At 50.7% G+C, this 22013-nt stretch overlaps 1 protein-coding gene across 5 annotated transcripts in view; it reads right to left on the bottom strand.

Moving 5' to 3' along the window:
* Positions 1-22013, bottom strand: part of FNIP2 (folliculin interacting protein 2) — a 111630-nt gene that overhangs the window by 48950 nt on the left and 40667 nt on the right. For 2 of the 5 annotated variants that reach the window (XM_029235681.1, XM_029235680.1), the window contains exons 2-9: positions 16701-16827; positions 15588-15658; positions 13758-15268; positions 10763-10863; positions 9723-9794; positions 7681-7781; positions 7424-7513; positions 5863-5934 (exon numbers count right to left, since the gene is read on the bottom strand). In XM_029235681.1, coding sequence (XP_029091514.1) covers positions 5863-5934; positions 7424-7513; positions 7681-7781; positions 9723-9794; positions 10763-10836 — 409 coding nt within the window. In that variant the 5' untranslated portion in view covers positions 10837-10863; positions 13758-15268; positions 15588-15658; positions 16701-16827. Of the gene's footprint in view, positions 1-5862; positions 5935-7423; positions 7514-7680; positions 7782-9722; positions 9795-10762; positions 10864-13757; positions 16070-16700; positions 16828-22013 lie in introns of those variants that run through there. The other 3 variants (XM_029235678.1, XM_029235682.1, XM_029235679.1) reach the window with 3 other exon arrangements.

Raw genomic sequence — 22013 nt, 5'->3', positions numbered from 1 at the left:
GGTGATGGTGGTGGTGATGAGGGTGATGGTGGTGGTGATGGTGATGGTGGTGGTGGTGATGAGGGTGATGGTGGTGATGATGGTGGTGGTGGTGAAGGTGATGGTGGTGGTGATGATGTTGGTGATGGTGAAGGTGGTGATGGTTGGTGGTGATGGTGGTGGTGGAGGTGGTCGTGGTGGTGGTGAAGGCGATGGCGCCCCTCTCCAGAACCAGGGGGACAGAGACCCCCATGCTGGCCCGCCCCGAGCACCACATCCCAGGGCCCTCTCTGTCCCGTCTCTCACAGGCAGCCTCACTCTGTGGGTCATGAATCTCCCTTTGCCCCCACTCCCTGTGGGTGTGCATGTGCGCGCACGTGTGTGCATGTGTGTGTGTGTGTGCATGTGTGTGCGCATGTGTGCGTGTGTGCCATCTGTCTTCACACCCAAACGGCAGAGTGGCCAAAACTCGGGTCCTGTCTGAACACCATGACGACGCGTGCTCTTGTCCTGAAGGCTGACCGTAAAGCACTTAATAAACGTGTCTGAACATACGAGCTAGGCGTTCTCCTCACACTGATGGTTTTACTACTTTCCAGGGCACAGAGAATGAAGACATTACCTTCCTGCCCGTGATTTGAGTGTGCTGCTGGGGAAGGGAGTCAGCAGCTGGATGGAGGTGATGGCTGACCAGGCTGGGAGGCGGGTCCCAGCCCCAGCTGCCTGGACCTTCCTCTCCCCCTCGCCACGACCGCCAGATTGCAGCTTCTGCCCCACCCGTGTCCTCTTTCTGAACTACGGCTGACTGCTCATGGCTGGGGCACTTGCGGGCACCTGTGACTGAGATACTGGCTCAACACCCGTCTCCCCAGGCGCCTCCTCCCCCGGTATGGGGCATGCCCGCATGCCCCACTCGTCGTCCTGTTAGAAACTGGAGAGTCGCGCTTTGTCCCCCCGCCATGCCCTGTGTCCCATTAGTCCCCGAGCCCCTCCAGGACCACCTTCCAGCACGGCTGAAACCCATCCCTCCTCTCTCCCGAGACCTTACCTGAACATTCCTAAGAGCAGCCACTCAAATAACCTCTTGAGAATGAATTTATCTTTCTGATTCATATATGCACAGGGCACACATTCACAGTGTCCAGAAAAGAATGAGAATGCACTCCCTCCATCCCTGTCCCGGGGGGGACCCCTTCCAGACACATTCGATGAACACGCTTTTCTATCTTTATATGTGGAGAGAGATCTTGTATATGCCCTTTTTCTCTTGAAACATAAATGACCGTTTACTGCAACTGCTGATCAACTTTTCTTTTTCACTTACAAATATATCTAAGAGAACTGTTCTATTTCGAGGCCTGCTAGGCTGCCGTGCCCTTCCAACCACCGCGTGGGGCTGCTCTGTGGGACGAACGTGAGTTAAGCAGGCCCTGGATGAACACCTAGGTCACCTCCAATGTTCTGCTAGTGACAACAGCTCATCGTGTGAGTTTCCTACTCCTACTTTTCACCCTCCACAAAGACACTAGAAAAATGGTTCTCAAACTTGCTTTAAGTAAAGTCTATGAAGATGAACATCAGATTTTATAGATGTCTCCCTCACTTGGCTTCCTTAATACAAAAAATCAGGAAATAAGGCAAAGACCGTTGAGTAAACTGCTAATACTCTAAGGTAAAAAACACTGTGAGCTTGGTATTGAGTTTGTTCCTTTACTGAGGAAGTGTCTTTAAAAAAAATAGGTGGATATAGTCTAACCCATTAAAGCAATAAATGGGATATCCTTGTTATTGCTCTATTACTTATTCTGCGTGTGTGACAAGCTATGTAAAGAGGCACTGGGGCACTTATCGTGAAGGGTAAAATGCATGAAGGCATAGATCAGAATTAAGATTTGATTTCCTCTCTTATTATAGTAAAAGCTACTGAATAACCCAGAAAAAAGTTGGCTATTCTTCTCAGGTACTATTCTAAGAAGGGAAAGAGGAGAAAAAACCCAATGAACTGTTTTTAAAAATTTTATGCTAAATCAGATAATCCTTTTACACTAGCTTTACAAACACATGCGTGTGCACGCGCGCGCGCGCACACACACACACACACACACACACAGCGGTGAGTTCGGGGGAGAAAAAGTTAATGGGAAAAAAATCTATCTTCTGCCCACCTCCCTCAGTCCTGTACCCCCTGCCCAACTGATCTACTTTAGCAATGAATATACGGGTGCAGTTTTTTCTGGAGCAGCTGGTGAGGCACCAAATAGACCTAGAATATGGAGCCAATCAGGTTCCCCCTTTAGCTGCCCCGAACAAGACTAAGTCCAAGGGCTCACAGGGCGCCGGTGCCTTTTGTGATGAGGCTCGCCCCCCCGCCCCCTAGTCCCTGATGCTGCGGGCACATTTTACCCGGGCAGCCCCAGGACCTACACCCCTGCACAAACGAGCTTCCGAAATGGCGCTTTTGCTCGACGCTGATGCAGTTCTTTCCTCCCTCCCAGCTGTCGTCCCGCGAACACCCCCGTCCCAGGCGCCACACCCAGGCCCCCGGCTCCCACAGGGCGGGCGAGGCAGCACTCTCCACCCGCTGTTTTAGCTCTGTTTTAGCTCTGGGTTTACATGGAGCTTCCTGAGGGCGGGTGCTAAGGGTCACTCATCTACATCGCCCCGGTTCTGGCAGAGCCTGCCAGCCTAGGGGGTACAAGATTGTTATTCAATAAATGTAATAAATGTGGCTTCACGGCCTGACTCAGGGCTACCCTGCCAACCCCTTCCCTTCACCTCGATTGTAGCAAACTGGCCCAACTGTGGAAGCCACCACGGTAACTGAGCTCTCCTACAACAGAGGGCCCTCGGGAGTGCAAACCCAGACAGCGCCTTGCAGCCCCGGGGCCCACGGTGCACGAGGGGCACGCGGTCAGCACCCACAACATTCCTCCCTGACGCGGGCGGAAGACAGGTATGGGGAAGGGGCTGGCGGAGGGCGACAGAGACCCTCGGTGTCTTGTCTTTCTGCCGGGGAACCGTACTGTGTGCTCTCAGACTCTTCATCCGGATCGAGTCCCTCTCTGTAGAGGATGATTTAAAAAGCAAAAAACAAACATAGAAGCTTTTCTAAAGTTACTTCTTTACTGAACTACTGGGGAAGAAAAAGACTCTGAGGTCACTCTTCAGATGTGACTTGTGTGTTCAGAGTTTTGGGGCAGCCGCCATGCAGCCCGTTCATCATGAAGATGAACTGGTGTCAGCTGTGACTTCAGAGCTTCTGCTGGCCTGGTACTGACAGCTGCAAACATTCCCCATCTCCAAAGGCGCCAGCCTAGGTAACCTTGGCAACGAGTGACGTCTGCGGGACAAAAGGTCAGAGGAACCGCACACAAGCACTGCTCTCCCGTTTAAAAAAGGCATTTCCCATAGGAGCACTGGGGTAAGCACCCTGACGCTGCTGTGTGTGCCCTGCAATGAATCCATTACCTAAATGCGCGGCAGGCCGGGAGCCGGGTGTCTCGCCATGGGGGGCGGTTTGCAGATAAGCCGGGCGGGGAGGGTGGGACGGCCCACGGGCTCGCAGATGGCGGGCAACACGGAGAAATCCGCAGCACTCACGCGTCGCTGAATGTAGGTGCGGGCATCGCCGACAGCAGTACGCACAGAGACACAGACACACAGCCGGCACAAACTCACACTCCTGCTTGCTGGCGTCAAGGTGCAACAAGCGTATCTGGGGTCCAGACCCTGGGACCTAATTCCGTCTCCAGTGAAAGGACAGGGCAACACGGAGACACAACTGATTCTAGGGATGGGGCAGGACATACATGAGGCACGTCTGGAGCATCCTGTAGTGCCAGAAAGCGAGGAAGCGCTACACACACACACACACACACACACACACACACACACACACGCACACACAGAGTGAGAGAGGTTAAAGAAACACTGGAGCCAATGGAAAGCGCTCCACGGCTTCCACGGCCAAAGCTGGAGCCACGTGAGCGACTGGGGTGACCTGAAGTGTAAAGTAAGCATTCTGAGTCCATATTGATATGAACGACTGGCGGGCTGCACGGATGAGAAAGGGGGACAGGCTGCCACGCAGAAGAGCTCCTAGCAGCTGACGCAGGGCCCTGCCCGCAGCAGACGGGGAGAGGCCACACAGTCGCCGTGCCAGCCAGGTGACCAAGGCCACCGTCAGCGGTCATAACTTACGCTGACAGTACCTACCCTTGGTCGGGGGCAACGAAAGTGTCACCGAACCTCCGTGACCTCTCTTCCAAAACGCGGTCCACTCACGTGCAGAGCATCAAACAAATTCCAACAGCTGGCATTCTACACAGCACCTGGCTGCTACTTCCGGAGACTGTCACGGTCGTCACAAAACACAGCAAGTCTGAGGAACTGCCTGAGCCCAGCAGAGTCAAACAGACGTGACAACTGACCGCCCCGTCTCACGGGCTAAGGTGTTAACGACAGGGGGCTGCACCCGCAGTTCCCCACGACCGTCTCGATTGCTCTGCAAATCTACAACTGTTCTGAAAAAAAATCTATTGAAGATATTTGCCCCGTCTCTCAACTCTGCAGACAGGAAGTTACAAATTACAGAAAACAGGAATAAACCGTGGCTGTAATTTCTCTCCATCTTCCACTGTGAATTCAGCTCAAACAGTCGGAGTCGCTGCTCTGCTCCAGGACGAGGACCCTGGTCCACACAGTGCGGGTGACGTGAGGAACCAGCCACGGCGGGCGCACGAGCGGCCTTTGGTGGAGGGCGACCCTCCCAGGGCTGACCCGGGGGTTTCAGAGCTGCTCCCGGGACGGAAGGGGAGCAGAAGGCCCCGGGGGGCCCCGTGCAGCCAGCCCCCCATCTGCGCGGACTCCCAACAGGAGGGCGGGAGCCTCAAAGGAGACACGATGGGTTCAGGGGCTGAGCTGCCAACAAAGCCAAAGTTCACATTTGCATCACGTTCACCTCTGCCCCCTCCTCCCGAGAAAGCGTTCAGATCCGGCTGCTACTGACCTTTCGCTTCAATGCCAACGCGGCCCTCAACTGTCCTGCTTCTCAAAGGGCAAGGGACACTCGTCTTAGGAGCAATTTAGAGTGGGACCTGGGACCCTCTGCTGCAGGGCTTGCACCTGGACACACCTCTCCTCCACCCACAGATACAAAGAAACTATAAGGGACTAAAAATAACTGGGGGCACGCGCAGTTGGGGCACATTATGGACAAAAGATACAAAGGACCAAAAAACCCAACTGCCACTTCTGAAGAGGCTGGAGCAAAAACAGGGGTTCAGGAGCAAAAGCAGGGCACCGCACACGCCGTCTGCACTCAGCACCACCTAAGGGGCGGGCAGAACACCTAAGCCGCCCCTCTGGCCTGACTCCTGGACACACCCCTGCCCTCACGCCTTATAAGGAAGTAGCTCATCCCCGCTCAGGGAGCGAGCCAGCAAGGGAACCTGTCCTTTGTTCTCCTTCCCTCATGGTGCAGCAGGGGCCCCAATAAAGCCTTGCCTCAATTTCTTGTCTGGCCTCTAGTCTATTTCTATTGCTCAAGGAGGCCCAGAACCCTGGTCAGTCACAACTTGACATGAGGAGAGAAGGGGTACAGGAGACAAAATCTAGAGCATCACGACTCCAGGACAGAAGCAGGTCACCGGACAGCCCCCGTGGTCACAGCCAGAGAGATTCCCATGCACACTATCCTTCCCCTGGTTGGATGCTCAGGACCCAGCAGGTCCCAGGACCACTGGCTCAAGGAGGCTCCCCTCTTTTTAGCGGGACGCTGCTCGACGTACGTTCGTCTCGCAGGAGCCGTCCCTGTGCACGTCACACCCAGATCTCAGAGGGAGGGCTCGCTCCACGGGCGGCCGGCAAGAGGAAAGCACGTACCTGAGCGGGCGATGCCGCTGTCCCTGTCTTCGCTCTGCCCTCTGCTCGGCATGTCGACCGGAGTGCTGTGCACTGCAGGAAGCAAGGAGACCTGGTCACGGGGCTCGCAGAGGCGGGCTGCTCAGACCGCCTGCACTCGCTTTACGCCTGCTGGCGGTGACCGCATGAGGACACACAGGGAGGGACGGGAAAGCAGAATGCAGTTCAGAAGAGACGGGGGAAGGAGGGGGCAGAGGCCAGCGACCACCTGCCCGTGCCTGTCCCCTGGCAGCACTACAGAGGCTCTTCCGAGGGCCTCTCGCCTCTAAAAGAAGCCGAGTCATCAGCTGTGAGGACACTTCATACGACGAGCAGACATCCTCGAGCAGATACTTCCAGCCATTTTCCTCATTAGTAGTAGTTAGATAGCATTTAAGTATCTCAGTAGTTTCAGTGTACTGAAATACTGCAAAATATTAATAAGGACTTTCAAAATGCTTTATAATCAGTTTCAGCAGTAACTACAGGCAACCTCGAGAAGAGAAAGGCTTGAAAACCATTTCAGGGATTTAAAAAACCCTTCTGTGTTTCATAAACCCTCTCTTGGCAGACAGAAACACTTATATTCATTTTCAAATATCTCTTCCTCTGCCTCTTTTCCATATACACCCGTACACAACACTACTGCAGAGGTGCTAAGAAAACACTCTAAAGGACTGCAGACTTCTAGGAATGCTTTACGTTGGCCTCACACGTTGCTACCGTAAGCTTTACGGTGCAAGAGAAGCCCGCTGCTCTGCCTGATTAATATACTTGCCAGCTATTTTGTGAAGCGTGTTTATTTTCACAATTTTAAGGAGAGTATATAAACATGTTATCCTCACCTGGAAGCAGTCAGTTAAATAGGGTGCCTAGCATAGTTCGGCTACGGTGAAAAGCAGAATGCAGAATACCGTCTGCGGTAAACACAACCCCTAACGTTAGCAATGAAGGCTCCCACACTAGTTAATCACGCCAGCCTGCGGCAGACATTCGGCAGCCTGGGCTAGACGGCCAGGCCGGTCTCAGGATGTACCTACCCAGAGATGGAGGTGGCTACACCTGTAAAGAAGCTGGAAAGTACATTTGAACTACTTAAATGCTACGGACAGGGAGAGGGGGAGGGGGAGGGAGAGGGGGAGGGAGAGGCCGGTCTTCCATGCTCTTGTTAGAGTGACTTTTGAAGACACAGTGCAGGTAAGGGTGCAGGTGAAAAATGGATCAAAGATGCCACGGCAAAGAGAAACAGTTCACGGCAGCGGAAGAGGCCAAGGAAAATCGGAAGATGTTATCCTCTTAGAAACACGAAGGGCTCATTTCAGATCCAAACCGGCTTACGCCGCGGGGGTATTAGCAGAGACGCTTCCAACAGGGGTTCTGGGGTGGAGGTTTCAGAACGCCAGGCGCTCGGCAGCATATGGAACTAAACATCTCACGAGCCCCTTGGATTTCTAGAGAGGCGCCCAACAGATTTGTTTCTAAGAACCTGCCCAGGAGTTACTAATGTGTGCAGGTCGTACCATACTCAGCATTCCACACAAACCTGCAAAGAAAGAGGCACTGCGGCTGAGCCGGAGCGGTCCTCCTTCAGCCGCCCCCGGGGGCAGTTTGCTGCCGCCTCCCTGCAGCGCACCTGGGGCGGAGACACACACGGGGGCGGACAAAGTACACACACAGAAATAAACGCAGATTAAAGATAATGCCACAGCAAAACAACACCACAAACTCAAAGAAAGCAAAACGGACACCCACGACGGCGGGACCCGGAAAGCAAGACCCCGCTTACGTGGCGGAGTTTACCTAGGGTACTTCCAGTACGACAGGGACCCAGGTTATTCTGATTTGTGTTCAGTTTCCCCAGGTTAGGATCTTGGTTGATGTATTCGAAGCTGTCTTGCAAGCTGAGTTCAGAGAGGGGAGGAAGGGAGAGAGAGGAGAAAAACATCAAGGGACGAACAAAGCTGTTTGCTAACAGACAACTTTTCTTCATGAATTAATAAAGTCTCACATCTACCGAAGAGACTTAAACTTTAGGGGAATTTGTTGCAGGAAAAGACAAGAGAGGCTTTGGGAGGTAGTTCAACCTATAGAACTAAATGACACATTCCAAACAATTTCACAGTATTATGTAATGAGGGACACCGAATTCTAAAATCTTCCTCCGGTGACTGATACCTAGGATATGGCTATTCATTTCGAGGGTAATTTTACATAAACCCTCAAAATGAAATTCATTTTAACTCTTAGTTAACATCCATGAGCAATTCAGCAACCTTTTTCAGGAGGAGCATATAACAGAAACTATGATTCTTACAGGAGTCTGATTTCACAACTTCTTAAAAGTTAGAATTACTCATAAACACACGTGAGACAAGCAGCTTTTAATAATTTATTGTATTTGTTAACAAATGAAATAAAGATTTCGAGGATAATATAGCATAATGAAGCCAAAATAATTTTTACTTAAATCTGAGCTTGATATTTTATTAGAGGGAGTTAGTATAATAAATGTTCAGGTAATATCAAGGGTCAGAAAAATAATACCTCACAAAAAAATATCAATTCCTATACTGGCTTAAGTCATGACAATCCAGTGTTAAATGCTCAAAAAAGTAAATTCATTATTCTGTTGAAAAGTAAGCAGACTTACTCAAAGGTACCCAAATTTGAAGAGGAACATACTTTTAATTTCCTAGGATTGTAAAAAATAACAGCCTTCATTTGACCCCTAAGAATACCCCTTTAATTTACAATAAACATTTCTTCCAAACTTACCCAAGCGTAATAAATGTTCTGTTGTTTTATTCAAAAAAGAACTATGTGAAATATTTCTGCTTGAAAAATTCAAAATATATGAACAATTGTGCCAGACTAAGAGTTAAGTTAGACATTTAAGTATTCTTAGTCTACACAGAAGTGTAAAATTAAGAGGGGGAAAAGAACTCGGGAGTGGGCTTCCCTGGTGGCGCAGTGGTTGAGAGTCCGCCTGCCGATGCAGGGGACGCGGGCTCGTGCCCCGGTCCGGGAAGATCCCACATGCCGCGGAGCGGCTGGGCCCCTGAGCCATGGCCGCTGAGCCTGCGCGTCCGGAGCCTGTGCTCCGCGACGGGAGAGGCCACAACAGTGAGAGGCCCGCGTACCGCAAAAAAAAAAAAAAAACAAACAAACAAACAAAAACTCGGGAGTGAAAATCAAAATATTGCCTGGCCCGAGTCCTCACCGACCACAGAGGTTACACGGATGGCTCAGACAGACGATCCCTCCTGCCATTCAGGTGCCTCTCAGCTTGGGAAACTCACCCTGTGCCTCATTCCTTCAGAAATAAATAAACGAGCAGACTGACAGGTGAGATTTTTTTGTTTAGTTTTGTTTTGCTTTGGTTTTGGTTTTGGCCGTGCCACGTGTGGGATCTTAGTTCCCCGACCAGGGATCACACCCGGGCCTCGGCAGTGGAAGCGCAGAGTCCCAACCACTGGACCGCCAGGGAATTCCCGAGATTTTTTTTTTATAAGATGAAATAATATCCTTTTCCCCTTCACTTTTCATTTTCCAGGGAATGAGAACATGGTGACTGGCAGTAGGAACAGAGCGGGTTAACAGGTGAAGACCCCCAATATATGTATGTAGACCATCACTTGTCTTTAAGGCCACCTGCTAAGGTCCAAGGCCTCTTCATACTATGTATTGGACAAAGGCCACCTTGAAAACCCCTTTGTTAATGTGGACTCATCCTGCTTCTAACCTCAAAAAGCCTTACGGCCCTCAAAGAATGACTCTACCCAGAAACAGCCACTTGGAAAATTGGGGGGATGGGGAGGGGAGGGGGAAAATCCCGCACTTACTTATTTGTACTCCCACAGAAGCTGCCCATTCTGGCGGAGAAGACTTTACTAACCATCAGCTGTGGAGGAGAACTGGAGAAAAAACAAACGGACAGAAGAGGGAGAGATGCATGGGGTTTTTTTTTTTTAACTTTTTCTCAAGCTTTTATTCATTTCTGTATCTTATTTTACAGAAAATGAGACGTGCATTTTTCAAATCACTGTATCAATGGGGTGTCTAGATTTTTTTTCTAATTTTATCATTTTAAAATCCCAAGAATGTTAAAACCCTGAGAGAGAGCTATGGAGACATTGCCAGGGCCATTTTCCTTGGGAGCAAATATTTCAGATGAACAAACTTTGCTTAGCAGAAATATTGCAAAGCAGAAGTTTGTTTTTTTCTCAGGGTATATTTTCCACCTGCCATGTGGCACAGATGAACAGACAGAAGGTTATAAGTGCAGGATTGGGAAAAGGCTTCCTTTCACACATCGTAGAGCTTGTGCCTCCAGCGAGTTAAATTCTATTCTGACATGCAGATAAGGAATGTGTTCTTTAATGTCGTCACATTCTGCTTTTTGCAGAAACTTTTATTCTAGACACCATTCCCTAGAAACAAAAATAAAACTCGGCATGCGTTCAATAATTTGAAAAAATATGTATCTCAATACAAGGAAAAAATCATGCCAAACTTTAATCTGAAAATGGAAAATTTGTGAAATTCTGACTTTAAACTTTAAACTTAAAATATCTGAATAACTCTGATTAAAAGTATTGCTATTACTAACCTAGCAGATACTCAAAATGCTTTGGTACACATTTTTCACTTACAGTACTTAGCTAAAGCTTACGATTTTGTCCTGCTAAGCTGATTCAAGGTCAGAGTGATGTAGAAAATGTCAGACTATTTTAACTGCTAAAGATATGCAAAAGGTATCAAGTGCTAGCAAATACGAGATGACAAAGTTTAGATTATTATTTTACTGCATAACAGTTTTGCGCATGTTTGAATGGAGTCATCATCCCCAAGCCACGTCTCACGAGCAGTGGACGGAACTCACCGTATGTAGTGAATCTTCAGGGTGGAGCCTTTGTAGCTCATGGCGACCGAGCCGAACATCATCTCCCCAAGCATGTTGACATCAGAGGCGGGGCGCGTGTACTACCAGACGTGCAAGAAACCAAAATCGTGTCGAGTACAACACGACAGAAAATAATGTGCAATTTTGTTGGTAATTAGAACCATTTCTCAAAGTAGCAACTGATCATTTTACAGTCTTAATCTACAATGACGACTGCCCACTCTTCTCCCCAAGTTATCACTAACGTTCACGATTTCTTCTTTATACACTGTATCCTCGTACAGGGTGCACGCGCTTTACCAGAGTTCACTTTTAATCTGGTTATGAGAAACAATGACTTTCATCGTCCCCATTTACAAAGTCTAAATAGAAAGATTAAGTGACGGAAGAGGCAGAGTAACTCCTCTTGATACTAAGAACACATCCTGAAATGAAATATAGCTCTCAGGGTTATCCAACCAAAATCAACGTGTGGAACAAAAATGCCAATCGGTGTGGGCAGGGTTTCGTGGGTCCAAAAGATAACGGACAGTCTGGTCACCCCAAAGTTTGACTGAAACATTTAAAAATTTTTTGACCCCCTAGCTTCTGACCAGTCTTCGGCGTCCCCTTTATCACCGCAGAGGGTGGACAGCACCTTCCCCCATCCCCCGCTATTCAAACGGCTCCTGTCACAGCCAATGGGCGCTTCCCAGTTGGCTTTATTAAACGTCTCACGGTATCTGATGCACATAATTGCTCTCCTTTTTATAATTTTTAAATTACTTTTTATTTTTTTTAGAAAGGCAGACTGCCACGTGCAGCGCCTCATTTGGATGTGTCTGGAGTCTTGGAAGCTCGACTACCCTACGTTCTCCTACAAATGGACCTTGAGAGCTTGTCTGCAGGTTCTAGCAGGGGAGCGCAGCTACTTGTATACCCCTGACCGAAGAACGGTCCTCCTCTATCGGAGAAGGTCGTCCTCTCCGACCAAGCGCGCAGCTTCGGGAGGGACACACACCTGGAACGGTGAGGGAGGAAGGGGACTCCCGCCTAGCCAGCCCGATCGGCCGAATCAACCCTGGCGATCAATGGGGTGACAGATGTCGCAGCCAGATCACCCTCACATCCTGCTCTCCCTTTTATTTTTTATTTTTATTTATTTTTTTGCGGTACGCGGGCCTCTCACTGTTGTGGCCTCTCCCGTTGCGGAGCACAGGCTCCGGACGCGCAGGCTCAGCGGCCATGGCTCACGGGCCCAGCCGCTCCGCTGCACGTGGGATCTTCCCGGACCGGGGCACGAACCCGCGTCCCCTGCATCGGCAGGCGGACTCTCAACCACTGCGCCACCAGGGAAGCCCTGCTCTCCTTTTTAAATCTCTACCTTCTCAAGTCATCCCTTGTACAGGGTCACTGTCTGCGTCCTCAACCGCTGCTGTGATTGCAGTTATTCCCGACGGGAACCCCCATACACCTTCATCTCGGGGCCCGGACTCCCCTGGAGCTCAGGCGGCTGGAAGCCAAACGCCCTCACTCACATGACGTAACACTGTGCGTACTGTGAACATATGATGACACACAGGTGCATGCGTTTGGATACAGGATGCTCAGCTCCCACTGTAAGTGGTGGTGACACACACTGAGGATGGATGTAAGTGTCAACCAAACCAGTGCGCACGACACCCGCACGGCCTGACCGAAACCGTACCTCCATCTCCTGTGACCCAGGCCACCAGCCAGACTGTCTGCTGCCTCGCTTTCTACCCAAGCAAGACCATGGCCATGAGCCTTTCAACTCCAAATCCACACGCATACACGCATATGTCCACACACATGGACACACATATACACACCTACTTACACCTGCTTGCAAAGGAGGAAAGAGGAGCAGACACCTATCCGCCTGATTTAACGAGCCTGCTACCAACCTCTTCTCGCTTCCTGCAGACAGAAACTAACAGGCTTTCACCTTCTTTATGAATAACTTCCACCCATCACCTCCATTTCTGAACCTGCTTTTTCTTGGGGTACAAGGTCCACGTGCCAACTGCAATTCTCAACTCGCTGAAAATTTCACCCTATGCTGTTTTAACCACATACTGCTTTGAGAGCCGGCAGCTCTGTGGAATAAGGGCAGACGCACAGCAGCGATCCCGACCGTGAAACGAACAACGTTCTATACACCTGTGGCTGCTGGTATACACCTCCCTGGCTTTGCTGTGTCAGCAACACGGTAGACAAAATTCCTCATAGCTCCAAAAATAAAAATAAACACTCATATATCCTCCATCAGGTAGTACCCTTCTGCTATTCAATATTTATGAAACCTCTTTCCTTGCGCCCAGCTGGCCAACATTTCTCAATATACCAGCCCTTCACACTTCACACTCCAGTTAGGTCTTGCCTTTCCATCTGCTCCTATACAAGGCTTTCTTCCTTCTACTGGCAAGTGCTATTTTCTCAGGATGACAATATTCATCCCCAGAATCCTCAGAGCTCTTAGAAAAAAAACTGGAAAACACATGTGCATTAATCTGGTTCTGACCAGCAAGGAAGCAAAACAGGAGGGTTTACCTCCTTTGCAATATTTCTCTTCATTCGGTGTGTGTTTCACTGGATCCCTGCTGCTCCGTTATAGTTTTTATCAAGAGATAAAGCCAAAGTGTGAGCACAGCACTGGCCTGAAACACCTAAGAGCCCGTTTTGGGGGTTTTTTTTGTTTATTTGTTTGTTCTATTTTTATTGGAGTGGAGTTGATGTACAGTGTTGTGTTAGTTTCTGCTGTACGGCAAAGTGAGTCAGTTACACGTTATATACATATCCCCTCTTTTTAGATTCTCTTCCCATAGAGGCCATCACCGAGTACTGAGCAGGGTTCTGGATACTTGGTCTCCTATCCCAGGGACGGGGCCCTCAAGCAGCCGTTATCCCCGAGGAGAAATGTCAGTAAATGGCTTCAGCCTACGGGGTATTCCGCACGCAAGGGTGGCTGTACCTGGTACTTTGGAAGCTGCTCCTTGGCATGTGGTAAAGATCCCCCAGAAGAGCCGTGGGAAGAGAGGCTGCCGCTGCCACCTCCTTGACAGCACTTGGCTGGCGTTTTCGTGGGGACGTCCTCCGTTTTCTGGGTGAACAGGGAGAGGAGGGTAAACACACCGCCGCCGCTGAGCGTACCAGGCTCCCCAGCACACGCTCACTGGGGGCCCCTTTCTCACATCGTTCTGTTCTGTTGAGCCTCAGCTGCACAGAAAAACCGGGGTGTTGTTGTTTTCTTTTTAACGAGGACCAAGAGTGGCTCCTGTGAGTCTATAACATTTGGAAGAGGAAGATGCTGAGAAGGGTGATAGAGGTGGTGGGTTATGTATTAAGACTATTCTCTTTATTTTATTATTATTATTTTGGCCGCACGGCTTGCAGGATCTTAGTTCCCTGACCGGAGACTGAACCCAGGCACCCTGAACTGGAAGCGTAGAGTCCTAACCACTGGACCACCAGGGAAGTCCCCAAGAACACTTGACATTTTAATTCATATTCTAAAATCATCGATGAGATCTGACCTCTGTTCTGGCTGTTAGAGGGTTTTTTAGTACTATGTAGAGTCATAATCTATAAAATTGATGAGGATACAGGCATCGCTTCAAAGTTAAATTTTCCCCAAGCAAACGGAATTGAGAAGGCAGAAGTATTTATTCATTTGGAAAGACCAGCATGTGCTTTAATGACACACCTCCCCCCGCACGGCTTTAGAGAAAGTCATGAGGTCAAGCTTGTGAAAGATGAGGACAAAATGCTAGAACAGGGGCTGCTGTGATTACACAGCATGTGAGGCAACACGGCCTTCAAAGGTCACGGCTTGTAGAGGATTAGCTACTACACGTTCCCTACATGGAGTTCATGGCAGATTTTTATAACAGTGACACAGAGGCATAAGGATACACCTTCACTCACGTTTCCCTTCCTCCTAGGCCAAGGTACACTACTCCCTACGGAAGCAGCCTGTACCCTCCGTGATACGTTGTTTCTATCCCGAGTCTTCTTTGCTTTTTTGTGCGTAGATTTGCTTGGAAAAACATGAATGCAAGTGCAGCTTATCTAATCTCCAGTGTGACAGTCACACTGATGGTCGAATGCAAATGCCTGCAGTCACGTGCCTGCTGCTGACTCCTGACATTTCGTGCCTGCCCATGGGGTGGGGGGCTGAAGATGGGGGAAGAACAGAAGGGGAACAGGAAGCCTGCCCCCAGCGGTCGCGGGCGGGATGGCGATCCACGGCCCTGCAGGGCCCGGAGTGACACGCGGTCCACACCCGCCCCACACTGCTGGGCCCACTGGCCGTGCCGTCCACAACTGGCGACAGCTCCCGGTACAGTGAGCAGAGCCCCCGCTGGACTCCCTCTGCAGCCTTGGGCAGTTTCCAAGCCTCCCCGGGCCCAGCTGCCTCTGTGAGGAAATGAGTGCGTCCATCCCAGGAAGCTTCTGTTCCAGACTCCGGGGTCATCATTGCTCCTACAGACAGGATTCCGGTTATTTTTGCAAACAGGTGAGAATTTTTTCCCTCCACCTGCTACCACCATCAGGAACCCTAGTGACGGAGCGTGGGTGTGCAACTACACCATCTGTGCAAGGCCTTGGGGAGACAGGAAGTGATGTGGGAAAACAGGGGGAAGCCGTGTGCGGTGCACCAAACAAAGGGCCGAGTGCTGGCTCACCTGAACTAATACCAATCTACCATGGAAGCCTTCGCTGAATCACCGAGAGATTTCTCATCCCCCCTGCTCCAGCCACCCACCTAACAAGCCCAGCAACGGCTGTAATGATTAGCTACCTGGCCAGCTTCCACGTGAAAGCACCACGGGATCCGTACAGCTAAACCGCCTTTAACCAGACACTTCCTTCCTGCAGAAACGACCGTATCAGAAGCAGGACGAGACCTCAGCCCTGACGAGACCGAGACCCTGACATAAACTATTCAGCTACCTAGCTGCACATTCTCTAAACTGCCAGGATTCGGTCAGTGCAGGTATCAGGTTACTGAACATGAAAAGAAGGAACACAAAGGGATTTATTTAAGTTGTAGACATCTGAATAACTGCTGAAAGGCGACAAGTCAGAAGTACACTGGATGGCCACCCTGAAGACTCACAGGGAGGACTAGACCCTGCTCCTGCGTGGACACATCACTCTACCTTTCCCATTCTGGCTCCAAGGGATCAAGAGCTGCTCTGTCCCCACTTTACCCACCCTCAGACCCCCACGCCCCATACCACCACCGCCAGCACTACGACCACCACCATCACCTCTGTCACCGCCACCATCACCTCCATCACCATCACCTCCATCACTTCCATCACCATCACCACCACCATCACCTCCATCACCACCATCACCCTCACCTCTACCATTACCACCGTCACCATCACCACCACTACTACCCCCACACCGCCCTCCGCTATAAAAAGGAAGTAAAACTTCCTTGGTCAAACAGGCTTGGGTTGCAGGCCCTTTTGCAGACGACAGTGCATGTTAGCACCCTGCAGCCCCGTGGCAAGGAAAGCGCTCCAGTTTTGTCTAACCCAGTGCTATGTATCACCTCTTACTATCTATGGGTAATACCAGACCTTCCCTTCAGGCAAACGCTTCATGAATTTTAGCATTCTCAGTTTTCCCATTAACGGCACACGCTTGGCATCAAAATCCGACTAGACTGCAACTTACCGGCAAATTCGCTTCTGGTAGCGTCTGAAGTGCGATGCTTGGCATCTGCACCATGACTCGCTGACAGTCTCACCCGTGTCTGTTAATACGAACGCAAAGGGGCGGGCGGAGGGGCCTCTGCCCGTGTTTCCTCTGAACCGCTGACGGCGCTGTGCAATTCAGCCCAAAGAGCAGGCAATGGACTAACAAACAAAAAGGAGGAAAGCAAACCCATATTTCCTACCTGAGTTGCCACCTCCTCGATCTTGTGAACAGCTTTAGAATCAAACAGGACTTGTCTGCCTCTCCTTTCACAGTCCTGGTAAACTATGAGGCGAATCTCGTTCAGGTCCAACTGCGAACAGGACCAGCTGTGGATTCACAAGAGAGAAAGAAGTCGTGTTAGCGGCGACGCTTGGGATGGTCGCTGACAGACAAGTCTCCCAGCCGGTGTCCGCCTGCACACGGAAGCCCCAGGGTGCAGAAGGCGTGATCCCCACAGACCCGGGCACACGGCCCTGTCCGTGGACTCTGATGGGCCAGTGCCCACGACCAAGGCTGGGAAGGCTCCTGAGATGATAAACCACTGGAGAGAAAGCTTCTCCTTCCAAAGCAACTTTGGGCAGAGACATCAGGCAGGAGTGGCCAGGGCTGTGGAGGGAGCTGAACCCCGGGCCTGGGTTCTGGGGGCGTCACAGCTGAGGTCGGAGGCTCTGGAGCGTTCACGCCTCTGCGCCATCGGGCCAGGAACCCGCAGCCTGTCAGGGGAGCCCTCGCTTTTCCTCTCCCACCCACCCAGGCTCAGGACAAACAGAGAGGGCTCACATGTCCTGAAACTTAGTCTTTCCTTGTATCGTGGCTGGTCTGACACAGAAGTTTGGAAAACCAAGTGCATCACGGTACAGCGTCTGAATGGCGGAAAATGACCATCAGCGACAAAGCCAACCAAAAGCCACCGGGACAAAACTGCTGCGAACGCAGGTTCGTTCTCAAGCAGCAAGTGAAATCAGAACGCGAGGACTAAGAAAGGGCAACCATCAAGATGCACGGCTTCGGGCATCTTCAGTTATGTGTCTGTTAACCAGTCGACACAGATCTGAGTGGCTGCTGTGTAACCGTCACTGTGCTCGAAGCTAGAGATCGAGCAGTTGTTTAACGAAGAAGACTTTGTCCCTGCCCTCAGGGAGGACACAGTTCAGTGCGGAACACTGGGCGAGTCGTCACGTGGAACTACAGATGTCCCAGTGCAAGAAAGAAAAGGATGCGGTAAGACTCATATTTTCAAGTTTAAGCGGTGCCGGGGAGCGGCAGGGAAGTCCCTAGGGTTTAAGGAAGGGACATTTAAGCAGGACTTGAAGAAGCAGGAGTTAAAGAGAGGTAAAGTGTGGGAATGAAGGATACAGCAGGAAGAGGACGGGACGGAGGAGATGCAGGAAAAGACAGGCAGAGGGAGACAGCGAGCTGCGGAGGGCGGTGGGCAGGTGGCAGCAAGGGCCGGCTCATCCCTGAGCGCAGGCGAGCAGGTCGGGAAACTCAGCCTGCACTTTCCAGAGATCAATTTGCAGCTCTAAGGAAAACAGGGCTGGGGCGGATTAAGACTAGAAGCAGGAGGGCCAGGTAGAATTTACTCTTCAGAGCTTGGGCCCTTCAAACCGAGGCTAGAGTGACGGCAGCCGGGGGGAGGAGAGGGGACGGGTACCGGCGGCAGGTTCAGTGTGGACGGAGGCCGGCGGGCGCCAGGCGCTGCGAGCACAGAAGAGGAAGGTGGTGGCAGACGGAGAGTTAGAGGACAGACAACATCACACTGTAAAACTAAGAGATGGTGTAACAGAGTGAAGTCACACACGTGTGGATACAGGTCCACATCCTCTGAGATCCGTTTCTCCATCAGTGCGACGGACATATTAACACCAAGCTCGCAAAGCTGCCGTAGGAACTAAATGAAAGTGCTTTACACAGCGGCTGACACAGGTAAGTGCTCGAAATGCTAATAATTACCTAAAGAACTGTTCATGCTAACGATTTTTTAGAAACATCGCCACAGCATCTGGTCCCCAACCACGAATTGTGCATCACTGGTCCTTTCCTTTTCAGGCTGCGGTAGTTAACACAGAACACATGCTTTTCGGGGAGCAGATCTGTTGTCTTAAATCCTAGCCTCCAAAACATCAAGTTCTGGTTGCACCTTCTCAACAGTCTGTGCTCTAAGCTGCCAGGCCCAGCACCCTTGGTGCTGGTTTTTTGGGTTTTTTTTTGCGGTACGCGGGCCTCTCACTGTTGTGGCCTCTCCCGTCGCGGAGCACAGGCTCCGGACGCGCAGGCTCAGCGGCCGTGGCTCACGGGCCCAGCCGCTCCGCGGCATGTGGGATCCTCCCGGACCGGGGCACGAACCCGCGTCCCCTGCATCGGCAGGCGGACTCTCAACCACTGCGCCTCCAGGGAAGCCCTGGTGCTGGTTTTGATACAACTCGGCAAGTTTGTTTCAGAAGTTGATCGTCTCCTGCTCTCGGTCCAGGCCTGGCTGGTTGGACACGTCCCCCTAACCCAAACTGGGCTGCGCAGCCGGGGCCTGTTTTTTGCCGTCGCGAGCTGAGAGCTGACCTGAGGACCGAGTCACCAGAGGAAGCAGAGGGGAGCCGTCAGCCAGCTCTCGGTCACCCCAACCCGACAAGTCCCAAAGGAACCATGCCATTTTACACCAGGTCATTAAAAACACCCTCTGCAATTACTAAAGCACAGCGCAGGTCGAAGTCATTCACATCGAAAAAGCGACAAAGATCTAATGGCTTTTTGTCTTCATGCTCAATCTGTTTTGCCCCAACAATGACATCTTGTCAAAACAGCGTTATCATTTACAAAGCAGCCTGCTCAGTCCTTATTTCTGAGGGTTAACGGTGACTCAAATGTCAGTCGAACTGAGGACAGCCCCTCTGGAAGAGCTAAAATTTAATAATGATCACAACACCCTATAAAACATTTCACGTGATTTTTCAATTTAAAAAGATGAAAAGAAAAGACGTGGGAAAGGAAAACCATGTATGTCAGATGGTCCAACTTTTTGACCATCCGAATGCTTTATAAAGCATTTTCTAAAATACGAGGAAAACTCTATTTTTCTTCTTGCACATGAATAGCGTCACTGATTTAAGACCTAACTGTAATTCTGGCGTCCCCCGTCTCTGACCTTAGAGGGAGTCACAGTCGAGTCACCCGGGACAGGAAATGCAGGCGGTTAAACGATGCTTCCGAAGGAAGCAAGCTTGGGTCCCCCCTGGGCTCTGGCCTCGCCGCAGGTCACAAGGACGACAGGCGCTCAGGTGCGGCCCCCCAGCACGCCGCGGGCTCCTCCGTGCCACCCTCGAGTCACCCGTGGCCACAGCCATACATATTCCCTTCGTGCCCACACTCACCCCAACCCCCAGACACCGTTCCTGGAGCTTTGCTGAGGGTGACTCTCTGCAGGATTGCAAGAGGCTGAAAAATGAGCCTTGGGCCTTTGCCGTAAAATATCTGGCTACAGCTGTAAAGACACTTACTCTCATCAGAAATACCCTGTGTCTTGGCTTTTGTTGAAAGCAAGGGAAGATCACTGCCCCTGGCATCGGGGGACACGGCATTATTTGTCTACTTTATGGTCACAGCTGTACAACCTGAGGCAGAAGAAAATAAGATGGTTTGTCTACCCTTCCCTACTGTAAAATTTAAACAGAAGTACTTAGATAGGCCCTTTCCAGTTTTAAAATTCCACAATGTGAAGATTTGCCCGGTTGGAACTAAACCAGATCTTGTTTCTGGAACTGGTCATCAAGAGCGCGAAGTGAGGGACCAAAGTCTCAATCACTTACCTGAAAGGTGACAAGTAATAATCGTTCAAATGATTGTAAGCAGAGAAAACAGAATCGTCTTTAAGGTAGATACAACCACGTGCCGCGGCTGAATTGTGTCCCCCCAAAAGAGATGTCCAGTTCCTAATTCCTGGTACCTGTGAGTATGACGTTGTTTGGAAACAGGGTCTCTGCAGATGTCATCAAGGCGAGGCCATCCTAGATCAGGCTGAGCCCTGATCCAAGGACTGGTATCTTCTTAAGAGGAGGGAAATCTGTACACAGACACAGGGAAGATGGCTGTGTGATGTCAGAGGCAGAGATCGGAGCTGCGGGCTACAAGCGCAGGAAAGCCAAGGAATGCTGGCCCTCGGGGGGTAGGGGGTGGATATTACAAATAAGAAATGTCCTTATTCCTAAGAACTTGAAGAGGCAGGCACGTCGGTGACCAGAGAAAACAAGAGGACAAGGCACAGGAGACGTGCCCGGGAGAAGCAGCGTCTGGACTGGAAGGAGTGAAGGGTGGCCAGGCTCGGACGTGGCAGCGAGTGGGAAGTCGCTGCAGGCCGAGGGCAGGGCACAGGCACACGGTCGAGTGGCACGGCGTCCAGGGCTGGGGCGGCTAGGCTAGGGCTCTTGCAGCAGGACCGCACAGAACTGGGAAGTTCAGGACTTCCGGAGCAGGACCCTGACTGCTACGTCAAGGAACGTGTGTCCGCTCCACAAGCAATGGGGTGTGTGCCATTCCAGCCTCCTGAGAGAGCGACTGACACGATCAAGCCTGTGCTAGGAGAGGACTGAAGCTGCCTGAGAAACCATCTTCTGGGAAATGGAGAGGGGCCCTGACCTGCGCACCCAGGGTTTCCAGGCCTTGAGCTGGCAAGGACCAGGCCAGGAGGTGTCAGGTTTGCTGCAGTGATTTGTCCCCCGGGACCTGCAGGGTGGGCGTCGGATTCCTCCCCTGAACATTTGCAAGAATCAGGCTGGAAGTGGGCTCAGTACGTCCGGTGGAAACACGGTCTATGAGAGAAGAAGACCTCAAAAATATTCTTCCTCTGGCTCTCACGCAAGGAAACAAAAATCGTCAAAGTCAAGTTCCCGGGAGGAGTTGAAAGACCGTCTTGTGATCTGAGAATGTGAATGTTTAAGGAGTCAGGTATGCTAGGGAACTTTAAATGGTCCAAGAAAAAGGAATATGAAACACCACAGAATCAACAAAAGCGACAATGATGGTCACAACAAAGACTGGCAAACACCATCCATCCATCCGCCCAGCAGCTCCAGGCCCTGGGTACGGCCACTGCTCCCATGAACTCACTGTGCTCATGGTGACGTTTTCCCACCGTGAAAATAAAGGATCAGCAGGGTGGAGGAAAAAGGGAAGTTGTGTTTGATGAGATGGCGATCAGAGCTCACCCCGTCAGCACAAACGTGTCAGCACAAATGTGTGCTACTTCCCGCCCAGCAGCAAGCTATTTATTGCAAGAAAAAAAAATTATGTAGATACATGGCAGTAACATATTTGGAATTCCTTGTTTCTTTTTTCCTAGGTTAGTAGCTCAAGAAGATGGCTAGCAGGAAAAGTAATTTCCAAATGAGCTGATTCGTCTTTCTTCCTCTATTTTGCACTGGTACAACTTCAGCTCCACAGACTGCCTGGTTTTTAGTTTCAGAAGACCTACATAAAAATTCACCTCTGAATTCACCGCTGTCCTGGGGTCAAGAGCATAGTG

The sequence above is a fragment of the Monodon monoceros genome, unplaced genomic scaffold (assembly GCF_005190385.1).
Source record: "Monodon monoceros isolate NGI ecotype Baffin Bay Population unplaced genomic scaffold, NGI_Narwhal_1 Super_Scaffold_20, whole genome shotgun sequence".
NCBI classification, from domain to species: domain Eukaryota; kingdom Metazoa; phylum Chordata; class Mammalia; order Artiodactyla; family Monodontidae; genus Monodon; species Monodon monoceros.
Note: the sequence above shows the minus strand (reverse complement) of the source record. Positions and strands in the feature narration are given on the sequence as shown.